This window comes from Pogona vitticeps, chromosome 5 (genome assembly GCF_051106095.1).
Source record: "Pogona vitticeps strain Pit_001003342236 chromosome 5, PviZW2.1, whole genome shotgun sequence".
Taxonomy (NCBI): domain Eukaryota; kingdom Metazoa; phylum Chordata; class Lepidosauria; order Squamata; family Agamidae; genus Pogona; species Pogona vitticeps.
The window spans coordinates 114,888,415-114,915,209 of NC_135787.1; the positions used below are offsets into that span (position 1 = coordinate 114,888,415).

Here is a 26,795-nt window from a genome sequence, read left to right on the forward strand (position 1 = left end):
TCGGAGGGATTCAAACTGGTGTATCGTGTCGGGTCACAGCAAATGTGACAGCTGGCACCACTGTCAATTAGCCATTGTCCTTCCTCTGGATCCTGTGTTCTCACCACTGCAACTTTGCCTCGTCCTGCAGTCTTTCCACGGTGTTTTGACTCTTTAGACGGGCAGTAGCGCTGAATGTGAGAGGTCGAGCCGCAGCAATAGCATCTCCGTGTTGCATATACGTGCGGTGTCTCTTCCTTCTCCGATGTCCTTGCTGTAGAGGGATGGGCTTTTCCCCTCTTCCCTTCCTGTTTTTGCTCTTGTCGTTTCTCCTCCTCCAGCAATCGGCTAGTGAGATACTGAAGGGTTAATGTGTTCTCTGGTATCGCCTCCAGGGTCAGAGCAAAAACATCCCAGCTGCAATCTAATGAGCCCAGCACAATTAGCACTTTCTGCAGCTCAGGAATGTTCACTCCTACGTCCTCTAAATCTTTGAGTGTTCGCTTCATGAGACGTAGATGTGCTCGTAAATCACCTCCAGGCTCTAATTTCGTGTTGTAGAGGCGTCTGGACAGGCTTATTTTCGAGGCCACAGACTGGCGTGTGTAGATTTCTTTGAGCGTGTCCCAACATTGTTTTCCTGTGGTCAGGCCTCGTATGTGCACAAGCAATTCATCGTCCATGCTTAAGCCGATATGGGCTTGTGCTCTTTTATCTTTTTGAAGATTTTCTCCCGTTAAGGGGGTGGGTGTTGCTTCTACTACTGACCATAACGACTCCCTCTTCAGTAGCAGACGCATCTTGTGGGACCATGCTGCATAATTTGTCTCAGTGAGGCGACAGACTGGATAAGGAGTAGTCTGTTGAATTATAGTTGGCACCTGGGCTGGTGCTCTCGCTCCTCCAGACACCTCTGGTCCATCGTCTGTGTCCGACATTCTGTCACTATTTTCTCACCAAAGCCACTTACTGCTCTCAACAGCTTTTCTCTTGTTGTTTGCAGCGTTCAGAAGCGTAGGCTGGACCATAACCTGTTGTGTTTTGGATGTAAGGGTTATGCCTTTTCAGCAAAGGTTCCAGCAGAAAGAAGCACAACAAGCAAAGCAAGTCTTCTTCAGAGGCACTTTACTTTAGAAAATAACAGCAGACGTGCACTCCTACACATCCATTCTAACCCACACCAACTGTGCTGGCGTTTTTCCTTGTATACAGGACCGAGACGCCTATTTACATAATTTCTGATGAGCTGCAGCTGTAGTGAGCTACAGCTGCCTTCCAAGAATGGCTTCCAGAAGCTCAGGGAACAAATGCAGGTTTGACCAGACCACAACAATCCATGCATAGTGTATGCCTCCTGCAGACAGAAGTGAGAGATGTTCACAATTTCTGCCAACCTTTCCCATAAGTTACATTGAAAACAGGCATGCAAATACTCTCGAGCCTCTGTGACACCTATTGGAACAGTTCCAAGAATGAGAACACAACACAACAGCGTTACGGAGTTGGCATTCAGCTGTGAGATAATGGCTGCTAGAAAAGTTTCAGGAGTTTCTGGGATCTGCTGCTGATTTAGAGTTCTTTTTGCATCAGCATTCAGCCAACTCATTCTTCCCACGATATGGCCTCACACACTGAGCTGGGATCCACAAGGGACCTGTGGGAGTAAGCACAGCAGCATAGTCACGGCCCCATGTTAGTAAAGGGGCTGGACCCTCCCACTGAGGGTTGCTTATAAGTCACCAGCGTCTATTCCATGGGAATTTCTTACGAAAGTGTTTCTCTACTGGCAACAACCTATGTTGACCTGTAGATGCAGTTAAATGATTTAATGTGAATAATGCTATTGATACTACATCTGGGACATCGTGGGGCTTAATCCCTTAATGTTTTTTGTTTGCTTTGAAAGTAGAAATTTAAAAGAGTGGTGTGCTCATTCTACAATAGCCTGTCCTGTGCAGTTATAGGGAATACCATGGGAAGGGGGAATGTCCCATTCATTGCAGAAAGTGGTAAAGGTGTGAGAGGTATAGGCAGGAACATTGTCTATTTTTACAGCTTGAGGCTGGCCTATAGTTGCAAACGTACATAAACAATGTTGTATGGCATGGCGAGAGGTCTCGCCATGAAGATGGGTAGCCCAGATGTATCCTGAATAAGTATCAATACAGTACTTAGATGAACATAAGAAAGAGGAGCAAGAGTGGGATCATGAGTGACATCCATTTGCCAGAGCTGATTGGCATCCGTTCCTCACGGGTTAACAAGCATCAAAAGGAAAGGAAATGAGAGACATGGAACAGGAAGAGCAGGAGGAAACGATGTCTTGAGCTTGAGAAAGTGGAAAATTGCTTATGGAGTTCTTTAGCACTCTGATGAAAAAAGGAATGGCTGTCAATAGAACTGAATAAGGAACAAAGAACAGAGTCGGCAGCAAATTCTGCACGCTGGGCAGGTGCACCATCAGTGAAAACAGTTAGTGCATCAGGGAGAAGAGTAGAAATGAAAAGGGAGGAAAAGTAGAGGGTTTACTTGCTGAATGAACGTTAAGCGAGGGTCTTTAGGTGGATTAAAACGTATGTCGCCAACATAGTCTGCAAAAGCAATTTGATAAGTTGACGTAGTCATTAAGTGATCAGACATTGGGGGCATTTTTAGAAGGGTGTGTATTGGGGGGGTCAATCTACATTCCTGTCTGAAGTGCCCCTCCTTGCCACAGGAAAAACATTTACAATCTCAGGTGGGGTTCAAGGAGGTAGCCATGGCTGAGGCCAAATGCTGTGTCGTATGCACTTCACTGAAACAGAACCACAGCCACAACCTTAGGCAGGAATTTCCCACAGGGCAGGGCAGGGAAATAATAATAAGGTATCAGATATTGACTTTGGAAACCTCAATGTATATAGAAACAGGAGATGTCATGTTCCATACTTCGTCTCTTTCAAGAGGTTTAATTATAAAATGCATTAAGAAGGTGACAGACAGCAGTGTCCTTCATGTACAATCATTTGAGACTGTTTCTACCATTACATTTCCTCACTTAACATACATTGAAAGCCTGCGCCTGCAATTGCATTTATTTCTGGTGCAGCAGGGAAGCAGTACACCTGTAATGAGTTTTTTTGTTGGCAGAGAATAGCTAATTCATGAATGGCAGAGTAAGCAGCTTGGTGTACGCCAGGTCACTGTAATTACTTTTGAGACGTCATAAGCATAACCGTGCATGTCGGTATGCAATATTTACTAACCCACTGCATATTTGTAATAACTTACATTTGTCACAAGCTATCAGAGGCTTCCATTAAGACCTGCCCTTCCCATTGACCCCATCACAGTCCATTTCTTCCCCAGTCTTCCTAATATTTCCTTTTGCTCTTATTTTCAGATTGCCATGGTCCTGCCACTTTTCCAAAGTGTCGTACTGTAGAATTATCTCATGCATTTTGCAGTAGTCCTGATCAAGTGGCCTGTTAAACTTTATAAGCAAGCAGAGGGGACGCATGCTGTAGAGTCTCCTGCAGCACTCTTGACTTCTCTACATTGCTGGGGAAGATCTGAAAAAGAACTCTAGTTTTGTTCAGCTGTACCTGACAAAGCCGTATGTGATAGGAAGCCTCTACATTACCATTCAGCCAAACTTCATTAAACTGCTTTTCAGGTCTTCCCCAACAATGCAGAGAGATTGTAAGTAGAGGAGGCAGCACTAGAGTCTACGTATGTCACTGGCTCCCTATACACTGCAGTCAAGCAACAGCTGGAGGATTATGTTGCCTACCCCAATGTACATCTGCACATTTGTTCTGAAAGAGTAGGTTCCAGCGGGCATTATTACCCATCTCTTTCAGTCTATAGTTTATAGACTGTCCATGGGCCAGTCTGTGCTAGCCTGTATAAATGTGCAATACAATAATATCCCATGTAAGCTGAAAGACAACTGTAGTCATAGCAAGCCACCTCAGACTTGTGTGGGTGCACAACTGGATATTAAAATGCACAGCTTGAAAAAGTTACTTGTTAGACCACAACTTTCAGAATCCAAAGCATAGCCGGTGGGAGTTGTAGTCTGAAAAAAGTGAATTTCCCAGCTCTATTACATTATTACACTGGGATCCTTTGGCGCAGTACTTATTTATTCTACACACTCTTCCCTTACTTCTCATACAGTGATAGAGGCCAAACTTGGGAGATACGGAGTTCTGCAGGATCAATATAAACATGCTTGTCTGAGCAAACCTGATATGTCAAAGAAAATCAATAAACATTTCCTGATCTCACTGGGAGAAGTTGGTAGATTTACCTACTAACCAGAGGCATTTTTAAAAAAACATACATGCAAACGTTGTATGCATCTAAGTCTCTTTATTTTAGTGGTTTTTAAAAGCTTTACACTTTTATTTGTAATTAACCTATCAATAATAATGTCACTTAGATGTTCCCTAGGAATATTATCTCCTCATTATTGTCACAAAACAGGCTGCCCAATTTCATAGCTCAGTCGTTCTAGTGCATGGCTGGTGAATCTGAATTAATCTGAACCACAGTGGCTTTTTCTTTTAAGCATCGCATTTCCCTGCTCTGAAAAGTGTAAAAGTAAAGAGTAATTAAAATGTAACTTGCAGTTATACAGAAAATGGAAATCATTGACGATTTCACTGGTTACTTTATTTCACTGGAACATGATATTTTGTTTATTTGGTATTGACTGCAAATCACTAGGAGCATTGTTTGGTGCACACAGTTGAGTGTTTTCAGGGCTTAAGGGGGCAAAACGCCCTTCTGAAGAACAAAAGGCAGGAGATGTTCAGGTGAGGGTGAAGCTCGGGTTATAAAGTACTTTTTAGACAAGTTGAACAGATAATGTTTAAAACTGGGGCCTCAAATACCGTCAAGAATAATGCTGCCACCTCCCCTTTACCTAACAATAGTGGTAGCCCAGCATTCCAGTGGTCCTCCACAGCCTGAGATAGAGTTAGGTGGAAATAGTTACTGATGGAGAATGCATGGTTTGTATGCAGAGATTCCCACATTCAGTCTTGCTGTCCCGGGATGCAAAGGAGGGAGTGAAACAAGCCCCATGCATCCCCTAGAACCCCTATTTGCTCCCAAAATATCTATCTCAAAAATAGCTTCAAAACAGCTGATTACATGACCTCAGAGGCACAATTGGCTATTTTGCCACATTCCCCCTTCCTCATGTTTGTTCTGTTTGAGATATGGGGAATGCGGGCTTGAAACATGGAAGCCTCAGAACTAGACTTGATCATGTGTGGGAGTGTGAAAAACTACATTCCTCATTTTCACCAGTCTAGGCTTTCCTAACACTGCAAGACACCTTAATAAGTAATTCCAAAGCCCACCAAGAATCCTCTTGTCTCCAGAGCAGCTGTTTCTCAATAGGCAACAAATACCAATAAGGACAACAAAGACTTTGTGGACTCTGGTTTTGTTGTAAACCATCGTTTCTTGTACAGTACTCTGAAATATTTGATATGGGGTGGTTACTAAATTCCATAAACAAATACAGGGGGGCTTTTTGTCTGAAAAGAGTGCCTTCATGCAATCTATCATCTTTAAAATGACACAATTCATAGCCAGATACTACTCCCTATAGTGAGAATTCTCTCTGTGCTGGCAAGGAAACCCCTTCCTACCTGAAGCTATTGCAACACCAGGCATATTGCGCTACTGTTGATAAATGTGTTTATCTAACCAGCTTGGCCATGTGTCATCTCCTCCAGCAGTACTGCCTTTTTCTTTTCTTTTTTTAAAATCCTGTTTCAGTTACCTGTCATTCTGTGCTGCCACAATCAAATGTCCCAGCCAAATGAATTGCAGTTTTCTTTAGCTGGAGTGGAAAATATTGACGAGCAGCCTGTTGTTGTATTGATACCACACTTCTTTGACTGATGCCACCTTCACTTACCCATGTGAGTGATAACCCCTGGTACAGTATTTCAAGAGGTAGCTCAGTGGTGGGCTTCAGGGAGCCATTCTGTGTCATTGTCTGTTCTTCACTGGACAGCCTTGCTTGACAAATGACCATACTAGTTCTGGTTTCTATTTGTTTGTCAAGAGAGACAATGCCAGTGGTGCCTGTGCTTAAGGGTGTGCTTGTACTTCTAGTATAAAAAAGCATTTTGCTAAATAGGAATTATATCATGGTTGTGCACAGTCCCTCCCCCCCAAATTCAGTCTGTAGGTTCAGAGCTTCTGGATGTGTTCATAGCAATTTGCATCCCATCAAATTTAACTTGTGTCCCAGATCAAAACTGATCTATAAAGTTTCAGAGTCAATGCATTGGAAAAATAAAAGGGCTATAACCTTTTCTCATTTTGCATTGATATAAATGAAATTTGGCAACACAATAAGCCCTACAGCGAGGAGTAAACCTGCCAAATTTCAGAGAACTAGTTTCGGGGGGGTTGCATAAACTGCCACTTTAAAGTTTGCTATCCTAGGCTGAAAAGCTTTTTGTCCCCATCTGATTCCATTCCCCTCCCCCAATCCATAATGATTTGTAAGTTTGGTTTACTTCACCCTGCAAATGAATCTGTTCATTCCTCTTCAGTTGAGACATCATACAGTTGTCTGGATATGGTGTGAATGCTCTTAACACTGGAAGCATTCAAGAGAAAATTAGACAACCATCTATCAGATAAATTTGGATTTGGATTCTTGCATTGAGTAATGGATTGGACTCTACAGCATTATAGGCCCCTTTCAACCCAATTTTATGATTGTATGATTCAGTTCAGACTTCGTGATTTGTCTTAACCCAGTGCATAATCTAAAATTATACTGGAATTAAAGAACATAAACAAGCAGGGAAAGAGGTCCACCTGAACAACTTATTTCTTCCTAACAGGATATGACAAGTGACAACTCACAATCTCCATCCTGCTTTTCCAAAACACACTAATGCTATGTACTAAAGTTCTCTCTTGACAGTTTTGATCATTTTCATTCAGTTTGATAGAGAACAGATTCCTTTTCAAAAGAATGTCAAATAATTTTTTTTTCTCAAAAGAGAAAAAAAATCAGATAAATGATCACAGGCGTGGTTTAGGATTCTTACACTTAAGCTTACTTATGTTACAGCTGAAGACATATTTATTTATCTACTTGGCTTATCTTTTTATTTCACAAATGCATGTGGCAGCCAGAGACCCCCATCTCTTTTGTTATATTCCATCAAGCTACCTCCAGCTTGGTGACCTATGTCTGAGTGACATCCATAATATCCTATCATTGATAGTCCTTCCCAGCTCTTGCAAGCTGAAGGACCTGACTTCCTTTGTTGAGCTCATTCATCACATACAGTATTTGTTCTTCTTTTCCTGTTGCCTTCAACATTTTCTAGCACTGTTGTCTTTTCCAGCAAATCTTGTCTTCTCATGCTGTACCCAAAGTTTGAAAGCCTCGGTTTAGCCATTTTTGCTTCTAGACAGAGTTCAGCCTCCCCTAGCTTATTATATTTCACTTGAAGCTCATCAGTTTCTATTGTTAAGTCTGAGGGTTTAACCTTCAGCCATCACATCTACACTGATAGCTCTACATCCTGAGATCTTAGAATCAAGAATTACAGAGTTGGATGTTTGCAGTCAGAGATACAGACTCTGAGGGACTGAGAAACATAATTTAAACTAGTCATGAGACCCATAATTTTTCTGGCTTCCAAGGCAGAGGTGGGATAAAAAGAATGGGCTATGCAGATATTTCGGAAAAAGAAAGTTACGTGTATAATTAACCCTGTCCTGTTGAAATAAGTGGGTTTAAATTTGCTCCTTTGCTGAGATTTTCTCAGGATTTATTTTCTGTAATTTTTGTGCACATCTTGTTTGCTCTGGAGGGTGCCACTCAGTTTGGGGTGGTGCCATCTATTTTGTTGTTCTGTTGAATACTTATAGAATGCTCATCAATTGCTCAGTATAAGAATACTTCTTCTCCTGCATGCCTGTGCAAGTTATACTCTCAACGAGAGATGGGAAATGTTGCTTCTCAGTCTGTATCCCCCAGAGTATCCCCAATACATAGTCACTGGCCACTCTGGCTGAGATATTCTGGAAGTGTAGTCCACAAAGGTAACTCCTCTTTTCTCTGTTCTGAATTATATAACACAATGGCTCCTTTTTAAAAAGTTCTTTTCTTTAATTCTTCAGTACCTCAACAAGCCCAAGTACACCATTAGGCCCCCTCAAGCAAATTATGAAGTCACAAAAAAAATAATCCCAAAAAACCCAGACATTTATTTGGTTCTTGAACTGCTACTGTATTTTTACTGCTAGAGAGAGGGGGTGGGGACCTTCCAGGATTTTCTAGACCAAGCGTCAAAATATTGTGATTAGTTTTGGCTTAGGAAAGGTGGCACCATTTGCTGTTCTACCTCTAGCTACAAAATACCTTGGACCAATCCTGTACTGCAGCTGGGAACAAATGTAATATTATCTGTGAAGTGCTATGTCTACTGTATATCTGTAATAATAATTATGTGTGGCCATGTCAATTCAAATGTATGGTTTTTATTTATTTATTTTTTTATTTTTATTTACTTCACTAATTTATATACCACCCGTATAGTGACATGCATTACTCAGGGTGATTAACAATAATATAAAATAACCTTTCCAGCCAAACCTCTAAACCCAAACAAACTTCTCTCCCACCCTAAATCAAGCCAATACCAAAACCAACACAGAACACACTAATGGCAATCAAGGTGACATAGTGGCCATAATTAATGGGGGGGGGGGGAATATCTCTAAAGACAAAAGTTTGGATTTTTACATAAAAAAATAAAATCCTTCTGGGAAGGAGGGAGCCTGCCGGATCTCTACCAGAAGACCATTCCAAGGAGATGGGGCCACTACTGAGAAGGCTCAGTTCCTCGTGGAAATCTTCTGTGCCTCCCTTGGCTCATATGAGATCAGCCTGGGTGGATCAAGTGGCATAGGCTGCTGTTCTTTGGGGTAGGTACTCCAACAGATAGCTGGTTCCCAAACCATTAAGAGTACATTAGTACCAACACCTTTAATCTGGCTCAGAAGGACACAGGAAGCCAATGCAGCTGAGCTAGCTCTGAGGAGATAATGATTAAACTTAGCGACCACAATGATTAAACTGGCTGCCACATTCTGCATATGCTGCAGCTCCCAAATCAGCTTCAAGGGAAACCCCATGAGTGCTGCAATAGTCTTTGAGATCACCAGCACATGGATCATGGATCCAACCATCTACAGTGGTGCCTTGACTTACGAACTTAATCCGTATTGGAATGGTGTTCATAAGTCAAAATGTTCATAAGTCAAAGCACCATTTCCCATAGGAATGCATTGAAAACCCATTAGTCCGTTCCAGCTGAAGAAAAAAAATATCCCCCCAAAATAAAAATAAAAATCTGCAAGCCCCCGGGGCTGCAAAAAACAAAACAAAACACAAACATAACCCCACCAACCCAATCCCACCCTGCAAAAGCCACCCAAAACAGTAAAAAGCAGCACACTTACCTCCCCATGAAGCCTCCTCTCAAACCTCCCAGCCATGGTTGGCCGCCCGGGCCCCGCTGCTGCCAAAACCACCATCGGTGGGGAGCCGTCCGGGAGCTCACCCGGCCTTCCCCGCAGTTGTGCGGGCCCCACCGCCATCAAAACCATTGTCGGCAGGGAGCCGTCCGGGAGCTCACCCGGCCTTCCACCACTGCCTGGCCTGGGCTCCACCACTGCTGCCTGGCTGGGATGGGCCGGGGGGAAAAATACCCCCCCAAAAAAATAAAAATAAAAATCTGCAAGCCCCTGGGGCTGCAAAAACCCAAAACAAAACACAAATATAACTCCACCAGCCCAGTCCCACCCTGCAAAAGCCACCAAAAACTGTAAAAAGGAGCACGCTTACCTCCCCATGAAGCCTCCTCTCAAGCCTCCTGGCCATGGTCAGCCGCTCGGGCTGGGATCTGGCCAGGAGCCAGAGCACGGCTGGGATGGGTCCTTGCCTCCCGGCCAGACCCCACCACCACCACCGCCACATCCCTTTCCCTAACTGTTGGGGTGAAGGAACTACAAATAAACACCCTCTTCGCCACCAACGGTTAGTTTTTTTTTAAATTTCCCACCCCTTTCCTCTGACTTTTTTTGTTCATAGGTCAAAGCTCCGGCCACAAGTCAAAGCAAAATTTTGTGTCCGGAGCTGTTCGTAAGTTAATTTGTTCATAGGTCAGGGCGTTCGTAAGTCAAGGCACCACTGTATTATAATACTCACGTGCCATCTAGTCATTTGTGACTTGTGGCAACCCTTTTCAGGGTTTTCAAGAGAGAAAGCCAATGGCAATGGTGCGGCTAAAAAATATTGTAAATAAATAAATTAAATAAATAAATAAATAAATAAATAAAAATACTCAGAAGTGGTATACCATTCCCTTCTTCTGGGGGCTCTGCAGCCAGATAACTAAACCACTGAGCTCTATTGATAGCTATATTTTTATATTTCTGTTTGTGCATATGTAAAATGACATGTCCTTTTTTACCGCTGACTAACTTGCTTTTTTTTTTTAAATTTAACCTGGCAGGTAGGGGATCAAATAATTGAAATTAATGGGGAAAGCACAAGGGACATGACACATGCCAGAGCAATAGAACTAATTAAATCTGGTGGCAGGAGAGTGCGATTGCTGTTGAAACGTGGAACTGGACAGGTCCCAGAATATGGTGAGTTTTCCTATTATTATTATTATTATTATTATTATTATTATTATTATTATTATTATTATTATTATTACAGACACAGTCAAAATTATAAAGACATTGGCTGGTATTATAGAACAGGTACAAGTTTTAACCAAAATCCTAAGTATCTGTTAAATGCACAGTATGTATGCTGTTCCTAATATTGCCATTTTTTGTAGCTCTGAATGTGTGGTGGTGGTGATGATGATATGGTCTTATGTTTTAGATTATATCTATTGGATACTAGCCAATGCTATCTCAGGAGGCTTTCCTTTCCTCTTTTCTGTTTCCCCTTCAGATCTGCTCTGGAGGGTGCCTCAACCCTTTGGAGAAGATTTTGGGGTGCCTGTGTATTACAGCAGAAAAAGAAAATCCATTTTACAAGTGTGCTTGTTTCACTGACAAAGTTGACTACATCCATTGTCTGAATCCTGCTGTCATTTGTGTAAGATTTGTGTAACTTGTCCTAGATAATGGTGGCAAATTGATGATGTCCTGAGGTGCATCTTGAGTTGCACAGCTGGTTCTGTAACCAAGCCTGTGACCGAGACACACCCTGGTAGCTTGTCAGTTAACCACAGTTAGCTGTACAAGTTACACAAACTTTACACAAACACCAGTACAATTCTGGTCATTCAGTGCTATGCATCACTGTCAAACGGTCTAATTCAGCACCAGGCATAGATATACATAAATAGTTGTATGCTTTCTGTAGATATTTGCCTGCAAAAGAGAATCAATTGCTTTACATTTGCATGTTCTGATCCATCAGATATATGCGAAAATATGTTATCAGCTCCAAAGAGGCATTTCATTAATCATTTTTTCACAACCTTCTCCTGAACAGAACTTTATATGCATGTTAGGTGGGGAAAATATCTAATGCAACTGATAACCAAAGCAATATTTTCCTAGAATCAAATATTTGTAAACATTTTCATCATAAGAAATTTCCAGAATGTGAATTTTATTTTGTCTGTTGATGCTTAGTTTTTAGTTAGTTGATGTTTCTGCACTAGTTTTATTGGCCAACTCATATCCTTTAGCATAGTAAATTACACTAATGAAGGTCCACTGTATCAATAGTGATCTGGTGAGTGAACTCCTCCATACATTGTATTGATTCAAAATGGCCTACTCTAACTGTGACTATCGCAAAGTAAGTCACAGTTAGAGTAGGCCAATTTGAATCAATGCAACTAATGGAGGAGTTGATGCACTAAATCCCCATTGATTCAGTAGGCCTACTGTAGCGTGATTTACTATTCTAAGAAATAGAATTTTGGCCATTATTTTTCTTTTGTTTGTAGGGGCTTTAATTGATTTTATTGTTGTGATTGTAATGCGCTTTTAAAGTACAATTTAATATAAGAAGGCATAATATGATGATCCATATATAGGTTTTTGCAGCATATAACCATCAAGAAGCCATCAATATATGTTTGGAGATGTCATTTTATTCTAACCAGGCGTCCCTTTGTAATATTCTGCATAGGACACATATACCCCTAGTGTTATTTTGTGACTTTTAAAAAATTAACAAATACTCAGGAAGATACAGTTAGAAAACCATAAATCTGTTCAAAACTAAAACAACTGTTAGTTTTCAGAACTGAAACAAAATCTTATTTTCAAAAGGGGGATTTAAATAATTATCTATAATTTTTTTAAGACACATAATGTTTGGTTCCTTTAGAGCATCAGTTTTTGTTAGGCAAATAAAAGCATATGACTACAGATTATGACAAGAACTTTGGTTCCTTGATGCTTTTTAAAAACAAGACGATTCTGACCATGTGCATGCCTATTGGGCCTTGGGCAACTAGTGGTGGCAGCACAGCAGTAGGCTTTCTTCAATGTAGCTGCTTATTTTGCTCCTTTCCAGTATAGCTTCAGGGCTAGTTTGGAGACAGACTTTGTCACTTTGGTGGAAGACATATGCCAGGAACTGGACACAGGCTGTGCATCCTTGTTAGTTCTATTAGACCTCTCCGTGGCATTTAGTACCATGGTTAATGGTATTCTTCTGGATTGTTTAGCTGAAATCAGAGTTGGAGGTTCTGATTATATTTGGTCAAATACTCCCAGAAGATGGTGCTGTTTGGCTTCATGGTTATTAGCATAGGCTAAATATTTTCCCATAGAATAGTTTACTTTCACATGACGCCATGGGGAGAGGTGATCCAGAGTTGGGGGGTTGAGTTTCACCACTATGCTGATGATAACCAACTTTGTCTCTCATTCACAACTAATACAAAAGAGGCTGTGGAAATATTGAATGCCTTTCTTGATACAGTGATGGGTGGAATAGGAGTGATCAAACAGAGGCTTAATCTAGACAAGACAGAAGTTTAATTAATTAACAAAAAAAAGCTTCAGACTGGAATTATAGCCTGTTCTGGGTGGAGTTACTATCCCTCTGAAGTTTCAAGGCTTTGCTGTTACAATACCTAATCTAAGAAGTGCCATTGCCCAGCTTTTCTGGTGCATCAGCTGCACCTCTTCCTAGGGAAAACCATTTTGTCCACAATGAATCATGCCTTAATTACTTCCTACTTTAATTACTATAATGTGCTCTACATGGGCCTGCACTTGGAAAGTGTCTGGAAGCTACAGTTAATGCAAAAGGTAGCGCCTAGACTGTTGCCTAGTAAGCACTTTTGAGGCCATGCATCACCAGTCTTGTACATACTGCATTGCCGTCCCATTTGTTCCTCAGCGCAATTCAAGGTGCCGGTTTTGATCTACAAAGTCCTAAAGAACTTGGAGTCAGAATATTTATAAGATCACCTCTTCCAGTCTAAGCCTATCTGGAATTTAAGCTCCTCAGTAGAAGCCTTGTTGCACATCCAGCCATCCCAGGAGCCTGGGGGTTTTTCTCTACAGAAACTTTGACAATGCAAATTAGGTAGCACAAGTCCTTCCCAAGGGAAATCATATTAGCTCCATCCCTGCTGAGCTTTCAACAGGCAGCCAAAATCAAGTGTTCCATTTGGCTTTAGTCTTTAAGGCTGGTTTGAAAACGGGTTTTTCAAATTGTTTTTAACCTGCTGAAGAATGTGTTATACATTAAGCACAGAAAAATGATAAGTAAATGCTTTCTATAAATAGTTAACAAAAACTTGATCGCAGGTTTATGAAATCCAGAATTCTCAAATCAGTTTTGCAGTTACTGGAGGGGAGAATTTTTTTTCCAACTTCAAGTCCAAGAACAGCTAGCTAGATTGACTACTGGCTATGGTGGCCGAGATGCTCCAGAAACTAGTACAAAGGCAACTTTTTGCCACCTCTAACTATTACACAGCTGCATCCATGATTTAAAGTTCCCTGCATTTTTGTAGGTATTCTGGCTTGAAAATACATGTCTTGTTAGCAAGAAAAAGAAAACAGTACATTCTGAAGGCCATTCCTGCTTGAGACTTATCCTGACTCTCCAAATAGAATCTTCAGTGAAAGAGATTCTGTTGCTTCCCTGAAAAACTGAACTGCTGCTTGGTGGGCTGGAACCCATTTTCAGGGCTTCCCCCTTTTGACCCACAGTTCTGAAAAGTCCTGATTCACACAGTTGTGGCTGAACAGAACACTGGGTACTTTCCCAGGTAAGGAGCATTCCTGTTATTTAGGCAGAGAAGGGAACAAAGGGATTGAACATCGCTGGAAGCAATAGCCTTAAGCGAAAATTGCTGTTGTGAAGTCATGTTGGTGGATAGGCTAAGACCATGGTCCCCTGGAACCACATACATAGAGAAGAAGCAACAGTCCATATATGATGCAGTCCATCATGCCTCCTGCTCTGTTGCTGTTAAAAGGACCTCTGGCATTGCAAGGCAGGAGCTGAATATCCCCAATTTGGCTTCTGGCTCATGAGCCACAAACTCAAACAGAAGATACAGTAAAACCTTTTTTCACTTGAGATCATTCCATTGCATTTTTAAGGGCTGATTTGGTGGTCCATGGCAGAAGTGAAGTGATAAGCACATTCATGGGAAAGAATTGGTTGTAAATGTAACCATTCTAGGGACAAGACCACAACTCCTAAGTTCTTGCCAAAGTCCGATCTTAGATTTCTGGCTTGAAAAGCTGCATAGTTAATCAGTCCAGATGTCAATTTCCCTGCATGAACTTGTTCATGGGGGTACCCAATGTGGTGGAATGGATAGAGTGACAGACCAGGACTCTTGATCAATGGCTGATTCCCCATTCAGTCGTGGAAACTCACTGGTGAGAGGTGGAACTGATAAAACCACTCCTTAGATACCTCACTTACCTTGAAAGCCATATTTGGTCACTGTAAGTCGGTGTCAACTTGACAGCATGTAACAACAACAACTTGCTTGTGGCATTACACAAAATGCCACACTGGGAATTCCAGGCTTTACACCAAAACAAGGCTGATTGGGATTTGGCTTGACTAACTGTGCATCTCTTTGGGATTTCTTGCTGATTATAGACTGAAAAGGGTATTTTATATCCAATTAGTCCAATGATGTAATTTCCTTGTTGTATCTGGGAAATATGGGGATGGGAGAGATCCACTCTAGGCTAAATTATCTGACAGTTTTTCACTGGAATCCTTCCACTCCTTCCTCTGCCCGCCCTCCCCCCTTCTTTTTGTTGGGGGATGGAAGTAAGCTCTCACTTCATCAAAGCCATTTGCTTGCTTTACCTCGTTTTGAAATGGCGGCTTGCCTCTCGGATTGCAAAGCTGTACTTAAAATTCAGCGTGGCATCCTGAAGATTTAATTCCTGACTCTGAAAATTTCATTTCATCTCTGGCACTGACTTCTCTGCCCAAACCCTTATCTTGTATTTCAGAAGGTAGCTCAATTTTTCAGCTAACATGGAGACTTCTGAGATGTGCTGCATTGCAAAATGCCCTAATTAAGACTTATAGGCTTGATCAGGGATTGCAAATAGAATTCAAGACCAAAAATACATTTTCTTTTCATGCTAGCCAAATAAAATGCTAATTGGGCACCCACCCACCTCAAAGAGCATATATTTATGTACCATGTTTGCATTTAAACTGGGGAAGAGAACAGAATCTCAGCTAAGAGTAAATTTGTATTCTAAAATAAACACAGACTAGAAATGCAGTTTTGAAAAACCCTCTGAAACTGATGTCCAGGTTGCTCAGATTGTTTTGCTCAGGTATGCTGAAAGGAAGAATGAAGGCCTTGTGAAATATATCTGAGAAATAGATGCATTCCAGAAGTCAGAATAAGAATGAGAGTATCTCTGCTTCATATTTAGAACCATTTGATAACATTTTGAGTGTCCTGTAGGCTCTTTGGATTTATTGTTTGGAAGAGTACTTAGAATTATCTACTAAAGAGCTCCAGTGCCCTCCCCAGAAGCATGGCGAAGAATTCTAAGTACCCCACCAAACTACATATACTCTGTAGATGGATTCTTAGTCATTAAAGTGTGATCAGACTGTTATAACTGTGCAATACAGATGCACTCTATCTCTTTCATTGAATGTATTTCCCACCCCCAAGTGTAATCTTGCTTTGATATAGGAGTGGCACCTCTCAGGCTTTAGCCCCAAGTCTCAGGCTGAGGAATCATTTATTTCTCCCGCTGTCACACACACAAACATATGTATGCATGCACGCACACACGCGTGCACACACACACATACACACAATATTCTAATTATTACTGAATGGTTTACTGCCAGTTACATCAAAAGTGCACCTGCTGAAGTTTCATGGTCTGGCCTTGAAATCTTAAAGAATCAGATTTTGCTGATTTGGCAATCCAGTTGTTACAATGGAACAAATAACTGAAAATTAGAATTAACTTTTTTGGTTTTAATTTTCAAATAACATATCATGCACAATGTGTACATTGTTTTTCCCCATGTTTAGAGGTAATGTGTAATGAGGAATTTTTTTAAGTTTCTGAGAATCAAAATAGTGAGCAGTACAAGTTGTTTAAGGCAGTTCTGATTTTTATTTTTTTTCTGCCTATTTGTTTATTTGTTTGTTTGTTTGTTTAAAATGTTTTTACCTCACCTTTCTCCTAAAAAAAGACCCAAGATGGTTTGTATAGTTAAAATAATAATATTTGAAGCTAAAAACAGTAAATATACAAATACTAAAAAGAATTTTAAAAAACCACACGAAAAATAGTAAACAAAAGCAGCAGCAAAATATAGTAGCAAAGTACAAGCATGTCTTTAAAAAACCCACTAAGGTGGCCAGTCACTGAGGCAAAACTTGCCTGAAGAGAAAGGTCTTTGCCTGCTTGCAGAAGGACAGCAAAGATGGAGTCAGTCTAGCCTCCTGTGGGAGGGAGTTTCAAAGTCTGAGAGCAGTAACAGAGAAGGTCCTGTCTGAGGTACCCACCACAAATGCCTGTGAAGGTGGTGAAACCAAGAGAAAGGCCGCTCTTGATGATCTTAACTCCTGAACAAGTTCATAGTGAGCAACTCAGTCCTTGAGATAGCTTGGACCCAAATTGCATAGGGCTTTATAGATTAGAACCAACACTTTGAATTGTGCCTGGAAGCAGATCGGCAGCCAGCACAGCTGCTGTAACAGAAGGATTATGTGATCCCTGTGGCCAGCACCAGTACATATCAATAGTGGTACAGCTGTAGTAATTTTTTTCTTGATTGTAAAAAGCTACATGAAGTGATCTGTGGTCATTTAGGCCTTCATGTTGTTCTCCTAAACTCAGTTTAGAAAACACCAGTTCTTCTTATGTGCCAGCCAATGGCTGAGACAGAAACTGAAAGATGGTAATAATATAAATTACCTGTCAGTCAGATGATTTCCATATCACAGCCTGCATTCAAACCCAGTATGAAGACCATCTAGAGCTTTATAGCTGATAATAACCAGCATTTGGAATTGTGCCCAGAAATTATGGAGAAAGCAGTATAGCTGTTGTAAAAGAGAAATCATGTCCTCTGAAGATCATGCAATAAACCAAATAGATGCAATTGAGTCTACAGTTATATGTTTCCTAGCATGGCATCTCAAAGGCTGTGAGACAGATCAATCAAAACACACACACACACACACACACACACACACACACACACACTTTCTATCGTGCTGGTTCCCACCCTGTGGGGCATAGGAAGCAGTGGCTTGTCTCAGACATTGGTAGAAATACTTTCTTTCAGCAACAGCTCCCAGCGTTCCTGTGATCTCACTATCAGGAGATTTCTGGAAGTTGTTGAAATCAACAACTTTTCCAGATGCTGGTATCTTTGCCTCATATTCTCCTTCCTTTATATGACACAAGTGGTTTACTCATTGAATGTTACATTGGTTATATCAAATACCTCTAGAAAAAAAAAGTTCAGGAAACTGAAACTGGTTTCATGCCCCTCTATTTCACAGTATTGCTGTTCAGGCTTTGTATTTTTCAAAAATTGTAGTAAATATCCGAAAATCCTTTTTCTGGATGGAGACGTGATTTATGAACTTCTTATAAATGCCTTGAACTAGGCATCCAAGTCTATGAATCCTAGGGATCCAGAAATATGGCCAAACTATGGAACTGGTTTCCCATAAAATAAATAGACCATAACAGATAGCTTGCAGTGCATTGTGCTTCTATGACTATACACAAGCAACCATGTTCCCTTAGGAGGATTACTGCACCGATTACTTCAACCTTTATGCCTACCTTCTTTCCCACGGCACATGAACTCAAGTGTGCACACTGTAGGACACCAGCTATTTTTTTTAAAGCAGACTACAAGTTAGTCTACAGTTATTCTCTTTCTTGGCAGGATTCCAGTTAGCGAACTGGAGACTCCCAGTACAATCATGTGTTGTCAGAGGGGAAGATGAGGAAGAGAAGTGATACGTAGTCAGTGATTGCACTAATATTGAATGCTGGGTAGTTTGTAGTTCCCTTGAGTACGATAGTCCCTTTACATGCATATGAAGTGAGGGATCATACCATGTGTAACCCATATAGGAAGTGAGTGCACCAATCTCAAGTGACCTTTGGATTTCCATCCTATAATTTTGTAAGGGCCAAAATTGCATTTTTAAAATATTAGGTTTGAACCACAAAATTAAACTTCTTCATCGTGGCCTCTTTGAATGCATACATATGGGTCTTGTCTGCGCCTGCACTGACAATCTCGGAAGATTCTAGAGCCAAAAGTAACAATTTTATGGTGTGATCTCCCATGAGGCAATGCTCCTCCCACCCACCATTCCCCTCAGTTTCCGCCATGGTGAAAGGTTCTACGGAAGAGAGAGAGAGATTTGACCTTTTTTTCTGCTGCTAATAATCAATCACCTCTTTCAATTATCTTCTCAATGATTTCTTTCCTGGTTTGATCTCCCATGAGTTATTGCCTCTTCGATCAACCCTACAATTATCCAGAATTTCCCCCTTCCTTCTCCTCCCCGGGACTTTCAACCACCCCTCTCCTCCCTTCCTGCCCTTTATGGCCTCTTCAGCTCTTTTCAAGCACTGCGTTGGCTGCAATTATAAAATTCCATCTACAGACCGCCACGATAAGTGTTTATTTTGTCTGGGTGAGGAACATCAAAACCCAGTCCTGCGCAGCTTGTAAAAGCTTTACCAAACCTGCGCTTAAACACAGGCTACAAAGATTAAGATCACACATTTGGGAAGCAGCCATGAACCCTGCTGCCGTTGCTCCAGGCGAGGCTCCGCATTCAGAAGCAGCTCCTCCACGGCAAGCATCATCCACCACACCGGGGCATTCTACTCCTTCGCCCCGCTCCAAGGAAGGCTCCAATACATCCAGGGCTTCCAAATTTAAAGCCACGAAGCAGCACGAACAATCTAAGAAAAAGAAAGAAAAACCTGTGACCAAAAAGTCTAGAAAAGTTACATCTGTTCGCCTGGATCCACCCGGAGAACATACACCTTCTCCGATTTTGGAAGAATCAACTATGGAGGCTCCAGGCTCTTTAGTGGAAAGGGATGAGGTGCATATTCCATCAGCACAAACTCCAACCCTGCCTGGTAGCTTCTCTTCCTCCACTGGCCACATCGGGACTGAGTTTCCATCCAGTCCGGCCACTGCCCATTCGAGCCCGACTTCAGGGCGGGCTTTTGACACCGAGCCATCCGAACCTGAATCTCCTCCTCAGTCTCCAAAGAAACATAAGGAGAAGAAGAAGCATGTCGAGCCACCAGCTCCAAATATCTCAATTTGGTCAATGTTACCAATTTCCATTCTTCCCAGCCTACCAACAACTTCCTTTTCAACAACTTGGCATGGACAATTTTTTTCCTTTTGCTAACCAATTTCAAATGGAAGCGTATCATGGCTTCTCTCAAACAACCCCCGCGAAACGGTCCATGAATCTCCGCCACACCGCTCGCAGGTTCCACCCTCAACACTGACATTGAAGCCTACGGAACTCCTTTCGACATCGACATCAGTCTCCACATCAAGGAAATGCCATTCTCACTCCGCCAGTGCCCAACCACTCAAGCAACCTAAGCATTCTTTAAAGGATTGGCATGTTACACCAACTTCGACATCTCAGCTGGTACCATCTAAAATACACACATCTAAAACTACTTCCCACTCAGGTGATGACTCCTCACCTGCTCCATCAGCCTCAGATCATGACACCGATGCAGAATCATCACCAGAATCTCCTCCCAACATCCCTACTCCCAAATCTGATTCTATTGACACACACCCATCCTCTCCATCGAAGGACTTTACTTCATATTCCAATCTGGTCGCTCGCATGGCTGCTGCACTAAAGCTCCAGGTTGAAGAACCTCCTTCCCCTGAAGCGGATATCATCTTCGATGACATCCATAGTGAGAAATCACAGCCTCTCAGCCTGGCTTTTATACCTGCCATGAAACAAATAATTCGAGATGCCTGGGATACACCATCTTCAAATTTGTGTATGTCCAGACGTACAGACAACATGTACAGAACCCACAGTCCTGACATGGAGTTCCTAGCCAAGCATCCCACCCCGAACTCCATCATAGTCAAATCCAATTTACCCAAATTGAGAGGTAAATCATCAATCTCACCAATTAACAAAGAGGGGAGAAAACTTGATGTCTTGGTCAGAAGAATCTACTCTTTACAGTCCTTTCTGCTCAGAACAGCTAACTACCAGGCAGTGATGGGCGCCTACCAATGACATCTCTGGGCAAAGATCCTGTCCATCCTTGAGTCTGCACCAGAATCCATCAAAACAGACCTCATGATTTCCCATGCGGAAGCCACCTCCTTAGCAAAGCAACAGAAGATCGCTGCCTGACATTCTGCTGAAGCCGCTTCTAAATCTCTAGTGTCTTCTATAGCCATTCATAGACACGCTTGGGTCAGGTCTACATTTCTTAATGATGATGTCAAACACAAAATAGAGCAGCTTCCCTTTGATGGCATCGGTCTTTTCAATCAAAAAACAGATGACATCCTGGAGAATCTTCATAAAATTCATAAAACAGCCAAGACATATATGAAACAGTCATCCTTTCGTTCCTACAAGCTGCAATATATTATCCCAATATTATCAACAGCCTTTCCAACCATTCCAACAATTTCAATCATACCGACCTTTTGGACACCAACAATCCAATACACCTCTCTCAACACCAGGACCATCGACTTCGACCGGCCCGTGTTCAAAACCAGCAACAACAACAACAACCTCTACCAAAGACACAAGGGAAGGGTGAGGGCTGTCGACGCTATTGATACCCCTATCCATGCCCCTCTAACTCTCTCTGGTCCAGTTTCCCCAAGATTGCGACCTTTTCTCCCATTCTGGAAACACATCACAAACGACAAGTGGGTTCTTAAAAGTGTTTCATCAGGTTATTGTATTGAGTTTGATTCCCTTCCTCTTTTTAGTAATCTCAAATTTACTCCATACTCTGACATCCTTCAAGAGGAAATTTCCACTTTACCTAACAAGCAAGCCATTATTTTGGTTCCAATTAGTGACTCCCTTTATGGTTTCTACTCCAAATACTTCACAGTACCGAAAAAAGACAGAGGTCTCCATCCAATCCTCGATCTCAGGGATCTTAATACCTATATCCAACCTTGAAAGTTTCGAATGCTCACACTTGACACTGTTATTCCCCTTCTTTCACAGGGAGATTGGTTCATCCTGATCGACCTCAAGAACGTCTATTTTCACATATCCATCCATCCAGCCCACCACAAGTACCTCCGCTTCCACTTCAACAACTCGGCTTATCAATTCTGTTCCCTCCCATTTGGACTCTCAACGGCCCCAAGAACATTTACAAAGTGCTTGGCACTGATTGTGGCTTTCCTCTGCCTCCAGGGTATCCACATCTACCCTTACATCGATGACTAGCTCATCGTAGCACACTCTCATCTTGACGCCATAAGAGCTACTCGCATTACCCTACACACTCTTCAAAACCTTGGTCCCCAAGTGAATCATTCCAAATCACATCTGGAACCATTCCAAATGACTACCTTCATCAGAGCCCGACTTGACTCCATTCAAGCCAGAGCATTCATTCCGCAAGAAAGAATCATAAAACTAAAACATGCCATAGCGTCATTTCGACCTTGAGCTTTGATCACAGCTCGGCACACCCAACATCTTCTGGGACTCATTTCCTCGACAACTTCAGTCATCCAACATGCAAGACTCAAGCTCAGATCTCTTCAAGCATGGTTCCTCGCATAATTCGATCTGCAAACAAACAAGCAAGTAACGTTGGAACTCTCATATCAACTTACCTGGTGGACCACAACATCCAATTGTCTTGCCAGCTGTCCATTTCGTCCTCTTCAACCGACAGTACAAATCACCACAGACACCAGTCCCTCCAGAAGGTGTGTTCATTGCCTCCGGTACAAAGTTCACGGACTCTGGATGAAATGGGAATCAACACTACACATAAATCATCTGGAACTCATGGCAATCATAAAAGCTTTCCATGCTTTCCTACCACTTACTCGAGGCCATGTAGACCAGCTGGCAACAGACAACACCACTGCCCTTTTTTACGTCAACAAACAGGGTGGCACCCACTCCTCCTCCCTCTTCCACCCAGCAGTCAACCTCTGGGAATGGTGCTACCAACACCATATTTTTCCAGTTGTGGTGCACATCTCCACAGAGGAGAACTATCTAGCAGACCATCTGAGTCGCCTCACATTGAGATCACATGAGTGGTCCCTCAAGACTTCGATCTTCCACCTCCTCTGCCACCTCTGGGGAAAACCAGATGTCGATGTCTTTGCCTCGAGATCAAACGCAAAATGCACGACTTAGTGCACTTGAGCTGGAACAGATGCCGGTTCCATAGGAGATGTGTTCATGATCAATTGGTCAAGGGGACTTCTTTATCTCTTTCCCCCGATTCCACTAATACAATGAACTTTGATTCGAATCCATCACTTCCACTCCAATGCAATCTTGATAGCCCCCTGGCGGCTGAGGTTCCCTTACCTGCAATCGATCTCGACGGACATACTTCGACTCCCTCTGCTCCCCGATCTTTTGACGTTAGACAACAGGATAGTCTACCACCTTGACCTATCGTCCCTTCACTTGACAGCTTGGAGGATACTCCCGACCTTCAATCAGTCATAGATGGAGCTCGAAAGCCACCCACCAGACTCCTGTGCAAAAACAAGTGGAAGTCCTTCCTTAAATACACGAAGGACAACAACTTACCTGCCATACCTGTTTCCATCAAAACTTTACTCACTTACCTTCTTCATCTCTTCAATTTGGGCTTATCTCTCCCAACTCTCAGAGTTTACATTGCAGCGATCGTCGCACACCAAACTGATGACTCCCCTTCTGCAAGACTCTTTTCTCATCCAGCTGTAAAAAAGCTTCTCAAAGAACTTAAAAACACCCACCCTTCACCTCAACGTATTACCCCTCAATGGTCACTGCAAATTGTTCTGAATTTGCTTATGCACCCTCCATTCGAATCCATGGCCACATGCAACCTCAAACTACTTACCTAGAAAACAGCATTTTTGGTAGCTGTCACTTCAGCTAAGAGAGCCAGGGAGCTCGCTGCCCTTAGGTCAGACCCTCCCTTCATTCAATTTCATCCTGACAAGGTGACTCTGTACTTTGATGTCTCCTTTCTCCCAAAGATTGTAACTGATTTCCATAGAAACCAACCAATCATTCTACCCTCCTTTTTCAAATCTCCATCATCTTCTCTAGAACACATGCTCCACAAAATTAATGTTCGACATTCCCTGGCATTCTATTTGAAGAGAACTAAGGACTTCCGGACCACGAACAGATTTTTTATCTGTTTCTATGGCCCCAACAAGGGAAACTCAGCATCTTCTCAGTCTATTTCCAGATGGATAGTGCAGGCTATATCTATTGCTTACCAAATGTCAGGGAAACCACCACCTGACCAGCTCAAGGGTCATTCCACCAGAGCACTTTCCACCTCAATTGCCTTCCAACGTGGCACAGACATTCCAGATATCTGCCATGCTGCAACCTGGTCTACTCCATTGACTTTTGTCAAGCACTACTGGCTAGATGTCAGAGCACGCACTGATGCTGGTTTGGGCAGAGCTGTCTTAGCTTCTTTCCTACCATGATGTCCCACCTGCCAGTAAGTTAAGCTTGCTAGTCACTCAAAAGTGTGCATTCACAGAGGCCATGATGAAGAAAAGAAGGTTACTTACTTGTAGCCATAGTTCTTCGAGTGGTCCTCTGTGAATTCACGCTACCCACCCATCCTCCCCTCTGTCCGTCATGGTGCCTTTATAATTCCATAACTTTAGCCCAGCGGACATATCCTAGGAACTGAGGGCGATGGTGGGTAGGAGGAGCATTGCCTCATGGGAGATCACACCATAAAATTGTTACTTTTGGCTCTAGAATCTTCCGAGATCGTCAGCACAGGCGCAGACAAGACCCATATGTGTGAATTCACAGAGGACCACTCGAAGAACTATGGTTACAGGTAAGTAACCTTCTTTTTTTCAGTGTTCTGACTCAGGACAACTTTTGGGGGGAAAACATTTGTTGCATTCTAGAATGTCACATTTCAGGGTTTTTTTCTAGAGTCTGCTTCTGTAATATATTTGTAGCTAGTCATTATTTCACTAATATTAACTGTCTGCATGCTTCTTTGTCTAATCTGTATTATAAAATGTTGGCTTTTGCTTATAAACATCTTACTGAGCTGTTCTAATAATTCTTTGCAATAATAATAATAGTACTGTAGTAGTAATAATAAATGTCTTTATGTCACTGGTTCTGTTAATTCTAATGATTGGTCCTAGGCTGTTCCTCCCCTTCCTTTAGGAATGGTACCTTCCAGCCTCTCCATGTGCATGAAAAGTGACAAGCATGGCTCCCCATATTTCTACTTATTGGGCCATCCTAAAGACACGGTGTGTAAACTTTGCATGTATATTTACTGTTCACTAATATACCTTCATTTTACAGGATAGTTTAACTAGCCTTTGCCAAGTTTTCTCTTACATATTAACTTGTTTTTTGCCTTTTAATACTAAAACATCCTCAAAGCTGAAAATATAATAAACTAATAAAGTTATAATACAAAAGTGTAAAGTAAAACCATGACCTTTTAAAAAAAATAAGATTGTGCTTTGATCCTTTAATTTCCACCACATTTCAGGATATTTCATGTGTTTTTATGAAACTTATAAAAATATTTGTTTTGTAACACAAATTCCAAAATGCAAACATGAAATGTTCTAAGGCTGCAATCTTACATATGGTTAGATGGCCTCATTGAATTCATAGGCCCAGTTTGAACATAATGTTAAACCATGGCTCATATTATGTATATCCATTAGAAGCAGTGATCCATGGATTTGTCTTCTGAGCTGCTCTCTGGCCCAACTGCAACTAACTAACTGGTTAACATCTACAAAACTTTCAAATTAACCAGAGTATCTTACTACACTCAAACTGAAGGAATACTAGTTGCTAAACCACGGTTTGTTATCAAGCTAGGATTGAACTTGCTTTGTTTGAACTATGGTTTGGCTGATAAGTTTTCCCAAGTTCAGATATGTTGAAGTTCATATGCTGCTTAACATACAAATGGTGGTGGGGGAAAAGTTTCATGGAACTTGAACTGGTAGAAATCAGTAGGTTGTTCTGTTGTGACGTCTCTTAGGTGTCTTGGGCACAAATCTTATGCATGTTTACTCAGGAATAGGTTTTGTGTTCATTGGTGCTTGCTCCTATGTATCTTCAGCATTTAGGATTGCAATTTAAATTGAATTGGCTGTATTTTTGTCCACTTCCACTTTTCCTAAAACATGTGTACTATCTTCATTGATGTTCAGTTTAGTATGTCTTATCTATAGCATCATCTTCATAATTGATCCAAAGTAAAATAGTCCATTTCCACTTGCAGAATAATGTGTATGGAATTTTTGCTGCTTTCCTCCATGCTTTTTGTAATTAATGTCTTTTTAAAAACCTGGTTCATTGTATCAGCTTTTATTGGCTCAACTCTCTCCTTGCAGTGCTATCAAAAATTTCTGAGCTAGAAGTGCCCTTTCAAGCCTACAAAATGATAGCATAGAAAATTACTCTGCTAAAAATGTGCACTTTGTCATCTCATTGATTTCTAGAGTTAAGCATGAACTTAAGGTTGCAATCCTATACAGTGGACCCTCGACTTACAGACAGCTCGATTTTCAGACTTTTCGAGTTACAGACTTCTCTGGCCACAAAATTTAAGTTCGACTTGCAGCCAGAGAATCGACCTACAGACCAGAAAAACCCAAAATGGAACAAAAATAGAACAAAAATGGCCAGTTAAGGCATTAATCGGTTTTCAATGCATTGTAGGTCAATGGAGACTCGACCTACAGATTTTTTCGACCTGCAGCCAACATTCCAATACCGATTAATTCCGTAAGTAGAGGGTCCACTGTACATATTGCTTGGGGAAAAGTCTACTTGAATTCAGTTGAACTGAAACTAGAATAAACATCCATAGTATTTATCTCTAAGTTTCCTATAAATCAAACATGGGCATGCTTGAAGGGACTGGGGGAGACACACCCACCCCAATTACTGCAGATCACAGCATGCCTCGGCGATAAAAGCAAATGAGACCATTAGCCCACTTCTGGTTTCAGAGAACAAAAC

At 41.7% G+C, this 26,795-nt stretch overlaps 1 protein-coding gene and 1 long non-coding RNA gene across 51 annotated transcripts in view; one reads left to right on the forward strand and one right to left on the reverse strand.

Moving 5' to 3' along the window:
- Window positions 1-26,795, forward strand: part of MAGI2 (membrane associated guanylate kinase, WW and PDZ domain containing 2) — an 889,129-nt gene that overhangs the window by 842,636 nt on the left and 19,698 nt on the right. For 44 of the 50 annotated variants that reach the window (XM_020789967.3, XM_020789971.3, XM_073000713.2 and 41 more), the window contains one exon: window positions 10,536-10,674. In XM_020789967.3, the coding sequence (XP_020645626.3) occupies window positions 10,536-10,674 (139 nt within the window). Of the gene's footprint in view, window positions 1-10,535; window positions 10,675-24,943; window positions 25,055-26,795 lie in introns of all 50 variants that reach the window. The other 6 variants (XM_073000721.2, XM_078394321.1, XM_078394325.1 and 3 more) reach the window with 2 other exon arrangements.
- On the reverse strand, window positions 19,399-22,489 carry LOC140707417 (uncharacterized). The gene is made up of 2 exons (XR_012087469.2): window positions 22,406-22,489; window positions 19,399-19,482 (listed from the first exon to the last, which is right to left on the reverse strand). It is a non-coding gene; the product is annotated as an uncharacterized LOC140707417 (long non-coding RNA).